This window comes from Diospyros lotus, chromosome 15 (assembly GCF_014633365.1).
Source record: "Diospyros lotus cultivar Yz01 chromosome 15, ASM1463336v1, whole genome shotgun sequence".
NCBI classification, from domain to species: domain Eukaryota; kingdom Viridiplantae; phylum Streptophyta; class Magnoliopsida; order Ericales; family Ebenaceae; genus Diospyros; species Diospyros lotus.
This window is the reverse complement of record NC_068352.1, coordinates 21,045,985-21,067,470: the sequence shown is the minus strand read 5'-3', so window position 1 is coordinate 21,067,470 and position 21,486 is coordinate 21,045,985. Positions and strand designations below refer to the sequence as shown.

The 21,486-nt window shown below is 34.4% G+C and overlaps 1 protein-coding gene across 1 annotated transcript in view; it reads left to right on the top strand.

Annotated features, from left to right (window-relative positions):
• The first annotated feature begins 16,669 nt into the window (after positions 1-16,669).
• Positions 16,670-21,486, top strand: part of LOC127791959 (uncharacterized) — a 46,185-nt gene continuing 41,368 nt past the window's right edge. The window contains exon 1 of the mRNA XM_052322195.1: positions 16,670-17,512. Coding sequence (XP_052178155.1) covers positions 16,869-17,512 — 644 coding nt within the window. The 5' untranslated portion in view covers positions 16,670-16,868. The remainder of the gene's footprint in view (positions 17,513-21,486) is intronic.

The following is a 21,486-nucleotide window of genomic DNA, read 5'->3' as shown; positions in this document are numbered from 1 at the left end:
TAGCTATATGCTTTATTGATATATCTTTTATGATTCTCTTTGGGGTCATCCTAAAAATCATGCATGAGTGTTTTATAGATCTTGTGATATGCTTAGTGCTTTATGTGACAACATTACTCAAGCTTTAGAGTAATGTATTCTATATATGTTGTTTGATGATTAAGTGTTAAACATCAAGTCAACATAAGGTCTTTTGTGTAAAGGATCATATATTCAAGTGAGGATACTTGGGTCTTGATTTGTAGAATTTAAGTTGTTTTAATCCTTCATGGTATAATAACCTTACTATGTTTGTTTGTGATTGATCTTGCTCTGATTTATATGCTTGTTATGTCAATAGGCTGCTCTAGAATTTCAAGGGGTATCCTAAATATCCATTGTATTAGTGTCATGAATAAATATCATATATCTTCATGACACTTAAAGTAAGCTTAAAAATGGGGAATATCTTAAGCACTTTAGTTATGTGAAAGCATCACTTAAGTTTAAAAGTAGTGTGTTTTAGTGTTATTCATCTTTGTTCTAAAGCAAATGAATATATGCATAGGCAAGTAGTTATAAGTTCCAAATCATAAAGGTTAAGTTATCGACTTGATATTTAGTATTAAATTCCTAAAGTTCTCAAGTCCTTATTTTTAAGAAGGATCTCTTGAAGAACTTCTAATATTGAATGCATATTGCTTGATAAGCAAAATCAATCAAGTGATTATAGGTTTGTTGATTTCAAGCAATATTTGATTAAGCTATTGAAATTTCATCTTCTCAAGCTTGTAGTCGAGTGATGGATTAATCACTCAAATAAGAATATAGATGCAATTAAGTAGTATTTGTTGGACCGGGAGATGCTATGGCACACACCAAGATGGGGGTGAATTGGTTATTTTAAAAACTTGATAGAACTTGAAATCTTTTTTACCCAATTGAGGTTTTAGCGATTTAAAACATAGAACATATGAAATAACAAATGTAAAACTCAATGAATGTAAAGCAAAAAGGATAAATGACACAAAGGATTTATAATGGTTCGGCTTAAACCAAACCTAATCCACTACCTTAGCCCCCATTAAGGATTTTAAACCAATTCACTAAAACCTTCTACTTACATAAGTAGGCCCTTTAGCTACACAAGATAGGAAATACAAAAAGTGTAATAAAGAGAAGATCTAAGAGATAAATCTCTTAGTTACAATGTCTCTCAAAATACAAACAAGGTTTAAATGAATATATACAAATTAAGATCAAAGCCTTGAAAAGAGAAAAATAAAGCATAGTCAATGTAAATAGAAATGAGTATAAAATGTAAGGTCAATTCAATTCGTTCACATCTATTAGCCTTCTCTTGCTCATCCTTGAGTTGTATTTATAGGCTTCCAAAAGCTTTACATGAAACTAGTCATTTTTTGGACCGTTGGAGATTGCAAAATTAGCCGTTATGGCTTTCTGTGAAAAGAGTTAGTCGACAGATTCATAAACAAAACAAGACATGGTTGACAGAAGAGATAGGATAGTCGATAGAGTAAAAATATGAAGAAAACTTAGAACATCATACACAAATAGTCGATAGAAGAATTTTCATAGTCGATAGAACATAATAGATAGTCGACAAATACACATCACATAGTCGACAGATGCTAGGCATAGTCAACAGACCAATCATACATAGTCGACTATACTCTTAGAAAAACTTAACACTTAGTCGACAGATGCTATAAAAATGCTTTTAACTTCATTTTCTAAGATAATAAACATCATCAAAATACAATAGTTTTCGTCATCAAAACTATATCAAAAGCAAAACATCAATATTTATTTTTAGAGCATCTAGATATAGCTTGTATGTTTCTTAAAAGAATTTTTATGTTGAATATTTTCCAAAGCAATTCTTCCTAAGTGTTGCTCATATTTAGATTGGATTTTTTGAGTATTAAAACTCTAAAATTTTTATCTTTCAAGAATTACTCAAAGTATGCATTAGTAGAATTTATGTATTATGCTTTAAAGCTTATAATGCTTGTTCAGCCTATATGTGCTCTTGTTTTGATTGATTAATCATAATGATAGAACATCCTTAAGATATACAATGTGTGCTCCTGTTTTGTGAATCATGATACTCAAGATAAAGTATCTTTGTTGTGATTGTTCAGTAACATATTTTGTGCTCAACATATTTGCAATGTTTTATGAGTTTTATTTTTAATCAAAGTAATGGTGAGTTACTTGACTTATGAATATTTCATATGTATATGGCTTGATATAATTAATTTGATTGAAGTTGGAAAATCTTCTTAAAGAAAAATGAGATTTTAATGCTTGTAAGAGAGTTGTTTGGAGCAATAAACAAAATAAGAACAAAAACAAGAATGATATGCGATATATAATGGTTTGACTTAAACCAAATCTAATCCACTACCTTAGCACATTACTAAGAAATTTTCAAACAATCCACTATAATTCTCCTATCACGCCGAATAGGCCCTCTAGCAACAAGTTTGGAAAATATAACCTCTTGCTTAAAACAAGCAAGCCCTCCAGTAACAAGCTATGCAATACAAACCTCTTACTTAAACAAATAAGCCCTCTAACTATAAACTGGGTATCAAAATCCTCCTACAAAAAATGCAGGCCCTCTAGCAAAATAAGCTAGGAAAATACAAAATGATACAAGATAAGAGAGGATCTAAGAGACAATACTCTCAGTTACAAATTCTCTCAAAAATAGAGACAAGACTTGAAAATGAATTTTACAAAATGAATGCAAAGCCTTGGAGAGAAAATAAATGTAACAATGAAGCACAAACTTGAATAGTACTTAAGAGCTTGTAATAATATTACTTGGTTGGTTTGAATCATCTATTTGACGTTTACTTATAGTGCCTTGAGAACCCATTTTATAATCTTATTGTTGGAAGTGGAGGGAACACTTTGAATTAGTGGACAAACTAATCGTTAGTGATTTTTTACACAGAAACGGTCAATATATGCAAGGCATCGGTCGACAGATTAGTTAAGGAATTCAAAATTCGATTGACTGATGCAAGGCATCAGTCGACAATTAGAAGCTTAGAATGTGAAGAGTCCACATGCTTACTTTCTGTCGATCGACAGCCTTATACCAATCGACTGACAAACAAAAACTAAGAAATGTAAAAATGAGAAGACAAGCATACTGTTAGTTAACATATCCAATGGGATTGGTCGATGGATCAAGGTGAAATGCAAGTCTCAATGTTTTAGATGGTTGATAGATGCAATGCAAAATGCATTTTGTCGATCGATATATCAAGAAGTATCGATTAACAACTAAAAGCAAAAATTGCTTGAATGGTCGATACATGCAAGCTTGACTTGGTCCTGTGCTTTTTGTCGGTCGACAAATCCTAGGCAATTGGTCGACTAGCAAAGGCTTGAGACCACAATGGTTGACAGGTGACTTGATTTTTCCTTGAAAAAATTTCTTCCATATTATTTATATAAGATCTTAATTTCAAGGATTTGCCAATACAAATTTGTTTTTCCAATCTCTATTTTGGTGAATATTATATTTTCATATGATATATTAAACATTTGAAAATTTATATTAAATTGATTTTGAAAATTCATGTTTGAACTAAAAATATAACTTTGATTTGTTTGTTATCATCAAAACCACAATACATACACACGAGTAAAATATCACATACATGGGCTTTTGCCTTTGAAATTTTTTTGGTTCATTTATCCAATTGTTCAAAACCAATTTATAAAATTTATTTAGGAGATTCTCTTAAATCTTAATACTTGTTTTTGCAAATCTCCATATGTATAAGAATGTAATTCATTTAGTTTTCATTTTAACAAAGTAGTACTTGATATTGAAATTGATTTTTGTTGAAAAATCATATACTTGAGTTAGGATATAAAACTTTGTTGTTTTTCATTATCAGAATCACACACAACACAATAGTAAAATATCATAAAGTTATCTATAGTATGATGCTCGAGTAAATGCATCTTGATGTTCTATATTTGTGTTTTGATATAATGCGCTCAATATATTTTCTATAATCTATATGTTACATGTTGTCTATTAATGTATGAGCTAATAGAATGATTGTTATTTTAGATCTAAAAAGAAGAATGTTCTTAGTTGAGTATTATATATTGCTACCAAAGCCATGTGCTTGAGATATATCTCTCTTTTCTTCTAAGGCTCTCTATGTAACCAAGTGAGTGTGATTGGAAAGTTAGTGTTAACCAACTTTTACAAATGTTACTTGTGTCTTAAGCACCCCTATGTGTTTGAGGTAATGGTTTATATTTATTTAAATGATGGAAAAATTGAGTCTTATATTTAAGCTCAATGTTTATGATTTTTAGATGTGCATGTTGATGAGAAAAGTGTTTTGATGTTATTCAAAACAATATTTGTTGATTAGTTGATAGTCAATTAATGCATTGAGTATAGTCGAGTATGTTTGAATACGAATCAAATGAATATTCTTTGTAATCGAGTATTTATTGCAAGGCTTTCGGCTATATCAAAAGCAATCAAGTGATCAAAGTGATAGCCAAGTGATTTATCTTGTTAATCGACTTAAGAGTTGTGCATAATTGAGTAAAATCTTGTATTAATCGAGTATCTCTCTTCCTTAGTCGAGTATGCTTGCATGCGAATATTTTAATCTAATATTTTTGTGAGAAATTGAGCATAAGTTGATGGACAATTGACTATTAAAGTGTAATAGTAGAGTATTTTATGTTATCCCTTGGTTGGCAACAAGTTTTGCATATATACTTGAATTGCTGTTGAGTTCACTCGAGTGGTTGAAGGGTATAATAGAGTGTTGTCAAAAGTTCAGTTGATTATATTATGAGTTTAATCAATTGAAAAATTCCATTAGTCGAGTAAGAGTCTGAGTTAGTTGAGTGAATGGTTGTTGAACCTTAAAAATCTAGCCATTTGAGGTCCTTTTAAGGCACAAATTGGACCATTTAGGCATAAATAATTTAGCATGATATTTGAATATTCTAATTATTATTTTATGGAAAAAGAAAGTTGTCTTTGCAGATTTTCATCCTTATGACAGAACTATAAAATGAGATGATGTTGTAGATACAAGGCTGCTGATTCTGAAATTCTTTCTACTTCTTTGAGCCAAAGAATTCTTCAAGTTTACATCCTTGATCACAAAAATGAGAGAAAGAGTGTTTAGATTGTCTATATTCTTTTATCTCTCTTTTCTATTGTGAGATGAAAATCTTTTTACCCATTAAAAGGTTAGATGCATTATCGATGTTTATTGCAATTAGTAGTCGGAATGCTTATTTCGAGGTTGTTATGTGAATGATTGTGCTCCCAACATTAAGAGTTAGCGGGAACTAAATTATCATTACGGATTAAAGGTGGAGGAACATATGATCATAATATTCAGTGTACCCGTATTATATCAAAATGAGGGAAATAATAATAAGACCAAGTAAAATAATAGGGCCAAGTAAGTGGAGGTTGGAAAAGACAAAGTAAGGAAATTGTATGAGGGTTGAAAAGTCAAAATCAAAGAAGCTATTCTTGAGGTTGAAAGTCCAAGTCAAGGAGGTGGAAGTCAAAATCAAGGTAAGAAGGCTGGACATGGGGTTGTCATGTGTTTCTTCTATATATATATATAATGTGTGCAAATATTATATTAGTATCCCTTGTCTTGTTATGCAAAGTCAAAGAAAGTTGATTTATACATACACACACATATATTGGTTGCCCCAAAATCAACAATAGTGGCTGGAAAGTGAGAGAAGGAGATAAAGGAAAAAGGAGGTTGGCAGAGGGTACGATGGCACTTGGAAAAGATGAATTTGGAGGTTTGCCTTCCAAGGCTGTCGGTTTTAGTTGTTGTTTGTATACATATATGTGTATTATATATTTTGTTGAATTAAGAAGCATAAAAATAAGTGGATATATATGTATATATATAGCAGCCCCTAGAAAATTCCAGCACAATTGACTTGTAAAAGTAAGGGAAAAGTGAAAGAAGAAAGAAATGCAGCAGTGTGAGCAGCTGAGGAATCCTTCTGTGCATTCGTTCTTCCTCTCTTTTCTATAAGGAATTCTACTCCATATTCTTCTTCATTTTCTTCCAACTATCCACAAGTTCAACCATGTTTATGTACATGCCTATATAAGAGTAGTAGCACGTTGGATCTTTGGGTTGCTTTCTAGCTTTATTTCTAGTAAAATAAAGAGGTTAAGGTTAGTTATCTTTCCCTTCTCCATTTCATATGCAAGCTCTTTAACCTTCTTTGCAAGCTCCTATATTCCCCTTCTTGTTCTTAATCTTATGATGTCTCTATTCTTGAGATTTGGTTCAAGAAAACCCCATCTGTTTTGATGGGTTCATACTTGATGTTTATGCAAAAAGTAATGTAAATCTTCCTGAATTGCTGTTGGATTTTGTCAAGTCCCATTGAGCCTTCTAATAGGGTCTTGTATCACCCTATATTTCTTTTGGAATGATGCTTTTTCGTGGTTAGGGTTAAGAACATACAAGATTTTGGTGTTACTTGCATGGACGATGTTCTTGTGTATGTTGTATAGGGTTGCAGGTTGTGGAGATTGTCGACCATTTCGCCCAACCTGTTGACCATTCTTGAGGCGGCTTCGTACAAGTGATCGCCCGACCATGCCATGCTGTCGACCATTAGATATATGAGTTATGACTATCAACTATTGTGGCAAGGCTATTGATTGTTGGGTTGAAGAATGCCTAAGCTCTCGATCGGTGGTTGGCAGCTATCGACTTGTAACATCTCGCATTGAGCGATAGGAAGAATCAGATCAACTTACCCTAATGGGCCTATGGGAACTTCCCAGGGGTCACCCATCCTTAACTACCCTAACTCAAGCACGCTTAGTTCAGGAGTTTTTTATCTACATTCAGCCCAAAAGGTATCTAGTTATTATTGTTTCTTTCCTTACTATCCTCGATATATATATTACATTCTCTAAAGTCCCTTCTTGGACTTGACCTTGGGCTCTTGGGGTATTACATTCTCTCCTTCTTGAGCACATAATGTCCTCATTATGTGACCTTATAACTAGTCCAGATCTTTTCCCCTTTAGGGGCTGCCATCCTAAAAGCCTGTCAGGAACCGCTCTTTGTTCAGGTCCTCATGCCCCAGCGCCACTCCCCGCCCTTATCAGACTATCTTCTCTAAGGGTCAGCTCTGATACCACCTGTAACATCCACATCGAGCGATAGGAAGAAGCGAATCAACTTACCTTGATGGGCCTACGTGAACTTCCCAAGGGATATCTATCCTTGAGCTACCCTATTTTTTATCTATATTCAGCCCAAAAGGTATCCAGCTGGTGTTGTTTTATTCTTACTATCCTCGATATATATATTAGCTTCTCTAGAGTCCCTTCTTGGACCTGACTTTGGGCTCTCGGGATATTACACGACCGTTCTGCCTTTGTTGTCAACCACTATTTCTTGTTTTGCTTATATTATTCTACTCCCCAATCCTCATATTATTTATTGTTTAAGTTCCCTCATGGACTATAACCTTGATTGTCATCTTTAGGAGAGGGAAAATACAAAATACATCTAAGAGTATAAGTTGGGCTTTTCCTCAGACCTTGCACAATCTACAAATGCGTGAAGGTTGTTTATGTGTGCATGGCTATGGATAAGTATATGCATAGATGTGTTTTAAAGTGTTAATAAATAGAACCATGTTGAGCATTGGCCTAGGGGATAAGTGTGTGACCATGTGTGTGGATATGTATAATTGTGTTTAAAATGTTTAAGTGTTGCATGGTGATTGATGCGTGTGGCAAATCGTGTCCGCAAGGTATACCCACGATGCTTGCTTGAGGAAAGTCAATGTGTGTGAGCTTCGGATCTAGATGCTCACCTAATGAAAGTCAGTGCGTGTGAGGTTTGGCTTTAGATGCTCATTTGGTGGAAAACAAGTACGTGGAAAGGACATCAGTCCTTATGTTGATAATGTGAATTCATTGATATATGTTGTGGTAAAACATGATGTGGGTTCATGATTGCAGCAAGTATTCACACTCTACTTGGTTTTCTCTTATACATGTCTATGATTCATAATGTCTCATTTAATTAAATTATACTTGTTGAGTCTTGTGGCTTATTCTTGTTTGCATCATTCCATGTGTGAGGGAAGCTATAGATGAGGGAAAGATAGTGTAGCTTGATCTTAGAAGGGTGGTTATCTGTGCAAAGCAATCCCAACCAAAAGATCCATAAGGGTTTGTGTTGAGAGCAAAAAAAGAGGGTTTACTTTTGTATTTAGATTTTGTTGCCCTTTTTATTTGGCGATGTATGGGCGATTAAGCCCTAATGTGAATGTTTAATGAATGGTGATGTAAGTATTTATATCGGCTTCAGCTACTTAATGAAAATATGTTATTGGTTTTATTGAGGGGTGGTAAAAAAAAAAATAGGGGAAAATCTTGGATCGTGATAGTTTCGGTTGAGATTTTAAAAACCAATTGTATTGGTTACTGTAAAGCCTATTAAAAATAGATGTTACAACAACAACTGTGAAAAACTGAGGTTATAGCTAAGCCTGCAAAAGATAAGTGGATTAGATAAATCTTTGATGAGAAGCCAAGGGACTGAAGTAAACTTGTTAGCTGAACTACTATAAAACTTGTTGTGTGCTGCATTCTTTCATTTCTTCTTCATTTTATTTTAGCAAGATATTTTTCTATTTTTGACATTTTCACTTTGCATTTTTAGCAATCCTTTTAATCGTACAAAGCTGAATTTTATTTAAACTATATTTGCGTAAGTATTTGTTAAATTACCAAGAACTTAAGCTTTTAATATATTCTCTTATTTTCATCTTTCAAATATTCTTAAAGGCAAATCAATTCTTTCTTTGCTCAAAAGTCTTTTAATCCAACTTTAAAAAAAAAAAAAAAAACAATTCTCGCCCATCTTAGGTGTCTATTAGTTCTTTCATACTCACTTATCATGTGAGAGGTTTGTATTTACTAGTAATGTGCTAGTGATTCTTGCTTAGACAAGAGATTGTATATCGATTTTAGCTCCAATTAAAAGCTAGTGATATATTTCACCTAGTGAAACCTCAAATACAGTTTTAAGATATAGGGCTAGGCTCTTAGAGCTGAACCTCTATAAAAATTCTTGTGTTATTTGTGGTCGTTTGATATTATTATTGTTCTTATTCCTACTGCAATCACTAATTATCAAGACCACAATTTAAAAGTTTTCAACAAGAGTTAAAATATTAAGTTTTTGAAAAACCCAATTCACTCCCTCTTGAATATTTTTCTAAGCAACATAAACATAATTAAAAGATCCCCCATTTTTTAAACAATAATTACAAAATCCCCAATTTCACAACCCTAATTAATGAATTCCCCATTTTGGAAACCTTAATTACAAAATCCCTAATTTCTAAACCCTAATTATTGTTAACCCAAATTTAAAACCCTAATTATAGAAACCTAAGAATAAAAAATAACCTAAATCCCCATATTATTGTAGTCTATCCTTTAGAAAGAGTTGTCCCAGAGAAGGCTTTTCCTCCAGAGAGCAATTCTCCTGGAAAATGGAGGACTTACAGAGAGAGAAACACTTCTCTTGGATAACTTGGCACAAAAATTCTCCTGAAGAACCATAGCGAGTTCTTCCTAAGAGGCACTTATCGCACATTACAATCCACCCGGTTAAGCCATCCTCTTGAGAAAGTACATAGGAGAACTTTTCCCAAACAATGTTGTCCCCTATTGTCTTACACAATGTGGCCCACCTGATCACAGGTTTTCCTTCCTCTAGGTGACTTTTCCTCTAAGGGGTTTCTCACGAAGGCCTTTTTCCATGCTTAACTCTAAGACAACCGCGTGCGACCGAGACAATATCCATGTTTCCTGCATGTGTATCTATGTCCCAGTCACAGTTAACAATTATAAACACCCTATGACCTTTCACATTCTGGATCTTTTTTTCGACATTTCATCTTCTCTCTAACTCTTGAACCTCTTTTTTTCTAGGCTTCCTCCTCTTAGCACCCGTACAACCACACATCTCCTAGAGAACTAACTTTTCCCGAACCACTTTCATTGCATACTCCACCCGCATCTTCACTCACATCCTTTCTACACTATGACTTCTTTTGACTTAAGTATCAAAAGGCCCGCGCTAGCTAGAGAAATCTTTGCGTGCCTTTTGAGCTACTTCTACCTTGTAGATATCAGTGAAAACATTTAACAAATGGGACCTGAAGCATAAGGATAACTTTTTTTTTTTCTTGTTATGAAATGGACCTATGTTTCCTTTATGTTTCCCTTTCATCATCGAACTTAAATAATGGATTATCTCTCTTTCTTGCGCTTGTGTGGACCATGACGGCATTGTCTCTTTCCAATCGAAGCTTCAATTCCTCCTATCACTATTTCAATGTCTTCCAAGTCATTTTCTCCCTCTTCTAGACAATGCTTTTCACGATTCTCTAGCCAGCCATTCTGAGTTTTTTTATTTAACCATACTTTACCTCTTACAACCCTTGTTAAACCAAGGTCAACTAACCTTAAGACCCAAAATCAAGTTATATATATATTTTTTTATTTATGTGTACATGTGGATTCTATAAATATTATTATTATATGATACCTGACATGCCAAGTTAGTATGAATATAATCTCTCGAAATTGATTTTATATGTTGAATAAAATTACACCCAATTAAGTCAATTGGGAACTAATTGCCGAAATTGAAAGAATTTGATAAAATTGTAAATTCATGAAAAAAAATTGGATTATTTTATATATTATATTTTTAGTTGTAAATTTTAATTTTCAATTTATTTTTAAAATATAATATATTTTTAATTAAAAAATATATGTTTAGAATATGTAGATACATTTTTGTAGTTTTAAATATATTTAGAGGTAATATAAGCATTTAGAAGGCCACCTCAACTAAAATTACTAAGATGGTAGTCACGTTAACTACTTTAATAATCCACATTAGTATTTAATGATTTTTATTAATGGAGTAGCAATGACGGTTCAAAATTGCAAAGTAACCAAAGTTGATTGCTATTATTGAAAAATTTAAAAGTTCTGTCCAAAATTGAAAGAAAACTTAAAAATTCAGTCTAAAATGATTTTAACAATTTTCCCTACTTAAAATTATGCATATAAACTTTAATGTTTTAATGCATTCGCTTGGCAAGTGAACCTCCATTGAGATAAAGGCTAGTCCATGCCAATAGGTAAATCCAACTAACATTAATCAGCATGTCTTGTCCACATGGGCGGATGTAGGGGGGGCTGGCACTGGCTTCAGCCCGTGCCGGCCCCAGCTAAACAGCAGTAATATTATATATATATATATGTGTGTGTGTGTGTGTAAAAATCAGGCAAAACCCCAACTAAATATTAATATAGCCCAGTCCCAGAACTCCCCCTACATCTGCCCCTGCTTGTCTATCAAGGCATATTAACTAGTTGGCTAATCCCATAAAGGAAAATAACATCAAGTATCCTATTGAGATTTGCTTAGCTAAGATATTCACTAAGAAAAGAAAAAGAGGAAGTAGTTAACTCGGTCAATAAAAGATAGAAAAGAAAAAGATGAATTAGTTAATTCAAAGTCATCTCATAAAAAAGGTGAATTGGAGACTCATAAAAGCAATTATCAGAATATGAAAGATCAACATGAGACAAATGATACTCAAGACTCTCAACTTCTTCTCCTTCTTCCAATTTCTCTTTACTATTTTCATTACTTCCTAAAGGCTCATGTGAATGAATGATTGTTGAATGAAACACCATAGAAACCATCTTGAAAGGGCCAATCAGTTTTCTAATTAATGCATATGGATTGCATCTTTAGGAGCCCACTAACCCAACGATCATCCATTTCAACTACATCATGCTCTTACCATGGTTAAGGTCAAACATTCTTGAGTATGCAAAATCTTGCTCCATCAATTATGTAATAACTTTTACATATGCGTGCATGCGCACAACACATAGATACACAAAGCTCTTCGTATAAGAATTGACAAAAAAGATGGTTTGCAAGGATGCGAACTCTATAGTCTTTGTGTATTAAGGCATAGAGATAATATATAAATTAAGTAATGATGCAAGCATTTATACCAGCTAAGAAATATCCCAAATTGATAAAAAGGCCCGAACCAAATGTTGATCACAAGTCTTGCAACCAAAGAAATAAGTAAGACTACCTTGGTAGGTTTCGAGAAAGTCTATTTGTATAAGGTAAAGCCAAGGATAGGTCAAGAGAAAGAGAGAAGAATTAAAGGAATAAATGAAGGGGGATTGATCAAATTGTGTGAGTTTTGCCTTGTGATATTTTATTTTTCATTGTATGTTGTTTACCCACATTCCTAAGTTAAAGTTTGCCTCGTATAGTCTAGCATAGTTTGATTACCCTTTATTGTTTGTGATTTGCCTATGATATGTTCTAAGCCATGTCTACATATATAAAAGACAACTTATTTCATCATAGATTAAGGATTACCTAGCTAGACAAATGGTGGTGACGATAGCCTTTTGATTGACATGGTACTAGATGACTACTTTGCATGTGTATGGCATGTGCAAAGATGTGCCCAAATATGCTTGAGGGTCCACATTAGGGATTGGTTTTTCCACTTCCTACAACTAAAGAGAATGGTTAACTACCTATGGTCTACCTTAGAACAACCATCTAATGCTTAAATTCAATATCTGAAAGCTCAAAATAGGTGAAAAAAGCAATTTGCCCAAAAATAAAGAGTAAGAAAAATGGTGGATAGATGGTTAATGACTTATTTTATTTGAGAGATGGGGTGGTGGGTACTAGTCGATCAATTTATTAACTGTTTGTTCTCTATTTTTTTCTAGGGGTTATATGCTAACAACTTTGCCTTGTGGTTGCCCTTGAGTCATGAAAAGACAATTCCTTTGTTTATTGTGTCATTGTTGCTTGTGGGCTTACCCCAGGCTAGCCTAAAAATAAGACGATTGCTTTAACAACCATATCATAGTTGTGGGTTAACTTGGCTAGAAAAATGACCTAAGATGGTGGTGATGGTTTATTTTCAAGCATTATGACACTAGGTACTAGGACTTTTAAAATAATATTGGTGTAGAGAGGCCTACAACACCCATTCTTAACAATCCACTAGACATTGTCATGTAGGCTTGTAGTACTCCAATTTTTTTTTCACAAATTTTTTATTTTAGAAAATGTATACAAAAAATGTGAGCATGACATAAAGATATAAAATTATATGTATATAATGGCATCTTGATAATTCTTTTAATTTTTAAATCAAAATAAAGCTAAATGAGAGAATTTGCAAAATTAAAGGGTTGCAGTGGAACCTAAAATACTAGTAAGGACTAAAATGCAAAACTAAAGGGACATCAAGTGAATAAATGAAAGAAAGAGAGGTGTCGGGGCATAATTTTGAAAAGTGCATGCGAAGTTCTGTATGTAAATGTTAGAAAACTTGAGGGGGCAAAGTGAGAATTTAGAGAAGTTGAATAATGAATTTTCTTTATCGACCAATGATGACATGAACCTCCATAATGGGCTACAATGAGGGCACTCGAGTACCTTATGACCTCCAATGGATTCCTAGCCTTTCATTGATGGATTTGAGAGGTAGGGCAATCGGAGAAAATGTATATAAAGACACCACTATGGTTAAACAATAAAAGATCTTTAGAGAAAATCAAGTTATTTTTAAGGTGCTTTGGTTGATCTAAAATAGGGTTTTTCCTTGAAGAAACACAAGTAATCGATCGATATCAGAAAGAAGGGTGTTTATGTGAGATTTGAGTGAAAAACTAAAAGATCACCAAAAATTGCAATTTGCCAGAACCAAGAAAATCTTGACCAAATCTACTAGGTTTTGACCATTTTCCAACACATGGAGGACAGAGAAAGGTAAAAAAATGAGAAGGAAAAAGTAAAAAAACTAAAGATACAAACTTTTCTCTTAACCAAACAACGAATAGAAAGAAGAGTAAGATGACTAATGTGTAACAACAGTCTTGGAGCCCCCGATCGTCACTGGTTGAGGGCTTCAAAGGCCCTCGACAACGGCCAGTCGGGGGCCTGTGGGTCATCTCAGATCGCCATCGTCCCCTTGCCAGCCCTCGCAACGCCTCGCCCCAATCGTCGTCTCACCCGTCGACCCTTCTACCATCCGTCGACCCTCCTTTCCCCCCTTCACGCTATCGCACCCACAAATGGCCTAGGTGGATGGGTTTGTGAGAGAAAGAAAGAGAGAGGTAGTGAGTAAGTGAGTGAGCAGGAGAGAGAATGCAACAAAGGGGGAGAGAGAGACAGTGAGTGAGGGAATGAGTGATCATCGCATTTGTTGGCCCCCACCTGTTGTCATCCTTTCTGCCCTTCTTACCGCCATCGCACCAGCTAGCCCCCCTACCCGCCCCTCTCACTACCATCGCACTGGTTGACCCCCCACCCACCATCGACCCTCCCTTCCCTCCACCACCTGTCACACCTGTCAATGGCGTGGGTGAGTGGGTCTGTGAGAAAGAGAGAGAGAGAGGGAGAGAGAGAGAGGCAATGAGTGAGGGAGTGAGTGGTTGTCGCACCTACCGGCCCCCTACCCACAGTTGGCCCTTCCTTCCCCCACCGCCGTTGCACTCGCCGATGGTGTGGGTGAGTGGGTGGGTTTGTGAGAAAGAGAAAGAGAAAGGGATAGAGAGAGACAGTGAGTAAGGGGTGGGTGGGTGGATCTATGAAGGAAAGAAAGACAAAGGGAGACAAAGAGACAGTGAGCGAGGGAGTGAATGGGCAAGAACATCATTCATCTCAGCTAATCTCAACCATTGATATATATTTAAAATTCATCTTAGCCAATGAAGTGTGTCTCTAAGATATTTTATATATTTTAATAACAATAATTTTATTTTTAACATAAAATAGTGACATTTTAAATTTGAAATAAGAAATTATGAGGTTTTTTTTTATATTTAATTTTATCTTTATTTTATGAAAAGACTATTTTTAGTTATTTACAATCGTCCTACATAATAAATTTAATTTTTTATTAAACAGTAAATCATAGTTGAATTCAGTGTCATACACAAAATTTAACTGACAGTTTATGTGATAAATTTTAGTTACATAATAAATTGAATATTTTTTTATTGGGTTAAGTGGGCTTCTCAGCAAATTGGATTTTGATAAATGATTTGTTTGGTTTTGGGCTTGAAGTTTTTAAAGTATACGAAGACAGATAATTACAGAAAAATTTATAGAATATATGATAATGATGTAATAATAATAATAATTTTATTTTTAACATAAAATAATGAAATTTTAAATTTAAAATAAGAAATCAAACAATAGAGAAATCTTCCTACAAAAATAAAAAATAAGACTGTTTTTAATTGTTTATAATCGTCCTACATGATAAGTTTAATTTTTTATTAAACAATAAATCGTAGCTCAACTCAGTGTCATACTCATTCTCTTTGCTTCATCAATAACATATTCTATCATAAAATTTGATTGACAGTTTAAGTGATACATTTAATTAATCTAATAAATATTAACATACACACATACACAAAAAAAGAGTTACATGAAATATACGAAATGGAGTTACACACACAAAGACACATGCGTGTACATATATACATACATACATACACAGAATACATATATAAATATATAGAATACATACACACATACATACACACATGCTACATAAATATACATACATACACATAATACATAAATATACATACAAAAAAAAAAACATATATTCATACACATAATACATTTTTTTCCCAATGTTTTTTAATTTTTTTGATATTTTCTCCATTTTCCCTATTTTTTAGCATTTTTTTTCTTTTTTTTTTCTCGTTTTCCCTTCATCTTCTTCCTCCCGCTTCTTTTTCTTGCAACGCACGGCCACCGCCTGCGCACAGCACTGGCCACCTGCTGGCTGCGGCCAACACTATCTCCATCGATCGTCCTTGGTCGTCGCCCCATAGCCATTATCAGTCGTTTGCCGTCGCAGGGCCACCTCTCGCACCTCTACTTGTGCGTACGAATCGTCATCGCTGTTCAACTCTGCTACTTCTAGCCACCAAGCTTCGCTGCATCCAACCACCATCGATCACGCCTCCGACTATCACACCTAGCCACTGCATCGGCTCTCCATCATGAGCCCACCCTGCTCGCTGCTTTAGGCTCCATTGCTCTCTCTATATATATATATATATGCTTGTGTGTGTGGGTGGGAGGAAGATAGAGAGAAAGAGAAAGAGGCCCTGGAGACAAAGATGAGTGGATGGAAAAGAGAAAGAGAAAATAGAGAAAAATAGAGAGAGACAATGAGATGGCTGCTGTGGGTAGGGAAATTTTTAATTTCAACTATCAAATGTTTAGGAATTGATCTTAACCATTAAAATATTTTTCTTTTAAGATATTTTAAAAAATCTTTATGTCTTATTTTATATATATATATATATATATGATTGGTTAAGAATTCAGAGGACTTACGTTGCAAAGAAGTTTAATGCATACATAGAGTACAACAAGATTAAATTCAATAGGTTAGATTTAGTAATAAATAATTATTAATAATTAATGTAATTGCAAGATATTGAAAATAATAAAAGTAATAAGCGGGTGGCTGCCACGTGGACAACGAATCATCATCAGAAAGGCGACTGCATCCCAGAAATAAAAAGAAAGAATGAAGGAAATCGGCTGGAATGTAGGCTGCACAATCCGTACGGAGACTCCATTTCGATCGGCGATCGTCCGGCCTTTGATCCGACTCTCAAAACATCCTTCTCTCTCCTCCGTTCACGGCGGCGGCGGCGGCGGCGGTGGATGGCAAGTAGCAGGGCCAACAAGTACGCCTCCCTCAACTTCAACGACATCTACGACAAGAAGAAGATCGCCGGCGCCTCCTCCGCCTCTTCCCCCTCTTCTCCTCTCTCCTCTCCCACCTCCAGAACCGTTCTGTCGAATTCCCGCATCCATGGCCACATGCTCGTCCTGAGCCGCCCCTCTCCCAAGCCAATCGCCCAACTCTCCCCTCCTTTGCCATCTTCTCCACGCCAGCAACAACGGGAACGACCTGCCGGGATTCGAGATCAAATCAGGTCCGAGGAGGACACCATATCTCTCCGTCCGCTCGGCCGAACCGGCTCTCCTTTGACATTGCCGAAGCCGGAGAAGGAGTTTTCGGCGTCTCCGTGTCCGTCTCCATCGACGAAGCCGGACCGGTTCGTTCCGCCTCATCTTCGGCCGGGGTTCGCCGGGCGGGAGGAGAAGCCGGGTTTCGAGTTACAGAAGCAACAGGGAGTCCGGTCAAGGGAGATCGGAGGCCACCGGCCGAATCGGCTCGGGGAAGACGGTCGACCTAAGTCTGGAGGTGGTTATGAGAGGGTTCGTCGAGTTGGTGACTCGGATCTGATGGAGATGAATCGGCCTGGTTCGATTGGGACTCGGCCGAGTTCTAGTGGATTATGGTATGGTTGTTGCGAACTTACAGTTTTAGGTTCACATATTCAATGAATCGATTAATTTTGCTTCTATTTATATTTTTTTGATGTTTCATTCAAAATACCTATTTACATCCTGCTGTACGTGGAAGGAAATACTTGGTTTTTTTGACTTTTTCTTTCTTTTAATGGTCCATGTGTTCATGCCATGCAGTTTATTGTTCAACATTTTTTGTGATCAGAGGCCTTAGTCGTAATTAGGATTGGGTATATGAATTTTAACTCTTTAATCATTCATTTCTATCCATGACCATGCCATTTCTGACTACATTTTTCTTTTTAATCTTCCTTTACCTCTCTTGGTGGCAAGTGCAACGATTTCCTTTTTATCTATTCTCCTAACATATGCATCTATTACTTTCTTCTTCCAGGTTGTCTAAAGGATCTTATTCGTGTGTCGTGTATCTTATCTTTAATAGACGTCATTTTCTTTAATAGACGTCAGTTTAATCTTATTACAGATAATATAATTTTTAATTGTCTTTTTTGTATGGCTTCATATGTACCATAATATTCTCTTATTAGTTACGCTTGTATTTTATATATGTTAGTAATTAACTACCCATCATTATGAAGCATACAATAAGGATAGTCTTATAGCCACATGATAGACCTTTTCTTTTATCTGTAAAAGAGATTTTATGATATAAAATGCTGGACATACTTTTTCATTCTAACTATGGTAATATCCTTAGCAATCTTCCTTTTTTTGTATAATCGAACCAAGATATCTAAATTGCCCTTTTTAGGGATAACTTGATCATCAAGTCTTATCGCAACACTATCTATTTTTTTTTTATTTTTATTAAATTTACATTTTATATATTTTGTTTTGATTTGATCAAATTGAAGCCTTTGAATTTTATAAGGTGTCACTCCTTAGTTTGAGTGTAATATTCACACCTACTTTGTCTTATCTGCAAAAACAAGATCATTCTGTAAGTAATATATACCAATGCACATTTTCTTGAATGTGTGTGACTCTATCCATTACAAGAGCAATGAAGAATTTTCCTTGTGTAGATCTTAATGTAATGTAATTATAATTGAAAAACAATATCTCCCTTACAAGTCTTAATCCATATTTCTACTTGATTATACATGTCTTTAATAACTTGTATATAAATAATTTGGATTCCTTGATATTAATGCATTGTGTCCTATTTATATATAGTACTATTATATAGCTATTTTATGATAATATACTATTTATATTGAGAGAGTTACAATTAAGATGATTTGGATATATGAGAAGATGACCAATAGAGGCTCTTGTGCAACAAGTGGATGAAATAGAGGAAATTTGTAGTAAAAGTGGGAGTGAAAGACCAAATAAAACTTAGTTGGAAACTCTTAAACATGATAGAGAATATAATGGCCTCGTTAGGATACAACTATGGATAGACATATGGAGGTCTACAATCTATGTAACCGACCCATATGGTGGGATTAAGGCTTGGTATTGTTGTTGTTGTTGTAAGCACTTTGATTGTTCTCTTGTTTTTGGGATTAAATCTTAATATGTTGTTGTTAAACATTTTATTTTATGTTATGGCATGCATGTAAAGTCTTGTAACAAGTTCTCCTGGTCTTAGGTTTTTTCTTATACCTCGTTACTCTACCACCATGACTTCTTTTGATTCGGAGCTTTTCTCTTTGACTCTCCAAAAATAGTTTTTGTTGTGTTTTGGATAGCAATAACCATCTCAATCCGCATTGGGTTACTTTCACAAACTAATCTCTTTTGCCACACACTTTATTTAATTTTTTATTTTTGGCTAAAGTAAGATTCATACACTTTAAATTTCACCATTTGATTGTTTTTCAAACCATTTTCCCATTTTTTTATATGGACACCAAGGACTATAAGCCTATATTGAGTGCTTAGGTACTCTATTGATATAACTTTGCAATCTTTACAACATAACTACATAAGCAATCTATTGTCTTATAAGAAAGTAATCTATTTGGATAGTTAATAAACCATTTTCCCATTTTTTTATATGGACACCAAGGACTATAAGCCTGTATTGAGTGGTTAGGTACTCTATTGATATAACTTTACAATCGTTACAATATAACTACATAGCAATCTATTGTCTCATAAGAAAGTAATCTACTTGGATAGTTAATAAGCTTTTTTTATATGCGACTAAATGTCCTTCCTGCTTTTAGAACATATTATTATTAAATGTCCTTCCTGCTTTTAGAACATATCATATGGCATGACAGAATTCAAAATAGCTTTTCCTCATTATTTATTTCTTGAAAACTACACCGTGCATATTTCTATGCCTGTTCACTTCTGTACCTACATGACCATTTAAGTCACTTCCTATAATGATCTTCTTTTCTCTAGTTATTCCTTGCAACATTTCTCTAAATCCTCCCAAAATTTTGCATTTGTCTCTTCTCTCAATCCAACTTGTGGTGAATATATACTAAAATATTTAAGTGGATAAATCTATTTTCCAGCCTCTTCACATACACTAATGGCTCAATGATCCTGTTCTTTTGACCAGTTAAAGAACTATGCATAGAAGGAATGTGGGAGGACACATAGTGATAGGGCTAGAGAAGAACTAAGTTGTTGGCTTACAGCTTGTGTTCTGTACGTTAGGGCTAGTTCAAGCTTGCTTATCTTGGAAAAAGTATCAAGCTAAGCCCACAAAAAGTTGTGAACTCGTTTAGCTTGCTGCAAACTTACACATGCTTGGTGTTTAGTGTGTTCTCTAGTATGGCGGTACTTTCAGTAGGGGTCTATTCTGGAATCGTTTGATCATGCTAGCTTAATAAAAGGAGATAATGACCTACTTTGAGGTGCCCAAACCCAACCAATGGAATTTAGTTGCAAATGAAGACAGGTTTAGGCAGTGTAAGAAAATTAAATATACAGAATTAGGATAAGGAATTGAGATAGCTAGCTGCAAACTTGCACATGACAATATATGTGATTCTACCATAAGGCCTGCTTTGATGGGAGAAGGTAATATTACTCATTTCGCTTAACTATTGATTGCATAGACACAATTAAATGTATAATCTATAGATAGAGATTGAAACAAAAGAGGCGATCTCTTCCTATTCACTCAGATGTTCATTCCAGATTTTGTAGGACAACTTTGTACTATTGAGAGTAAAAATAATAATATGAAATATAAAGTTAACCCTTTATCTACCAGTTTAAGATTTAAGATTTTGTAGGACAACTTTGTACTATTGAGAGTAAAAATAATAATACGAAAGATACAATTAATCTTTTATCTACCAGTTTAAGATTTAGATTAGATAGTGGTTAACAATTCAATATTGTGTTAGAGTAGGCAAAGGTCATCAGTTCTTTTCTCACCATTGACCTAATATTTAAATTATTGCACTTGTTTGGGTGAGTTATGTAGTGAAGCTTGAACATATGTGAGGGGGTGTTTTGAGAGCAAAAATAATATTATAAAAGATAAAGTTAACTCTTTATCGACCAATTTAAGTTTTTAGATCAGATGATGATTAACAATTCAATAGTAACCAATTAGCACAAATCCCTCAATAGTCATGTATATAGATTGTAGGGGGTAATTTAATTGATTTACCTACGAATGTAATCAAATTGTTGTCTCATTATGGTACAAGGTGTTAAAGGTGAAGTGCCCTTAAGATGATATGACATTATATTGCTTGAAGTGCTAGGTGCCCAAAAAGGCACTCGCCTTATTGGTATAAGGCACTTAAATTGATAAAACAAAAATATCTAACATGAAAAGATTGTTATATAATGCATATAAGACGTCTAAAATACAAATTCTTTTAATAATGTTCAAAAGAATTAACTTTTGGTTCTTGTAAAAAAATGGATAATGTTCAAACAAACTACTTTGGGATATTGCAAAAACTTATATTTCCAATTTTGGATCTTTTTTTCCCACTTCCACTTAACGAAACACATT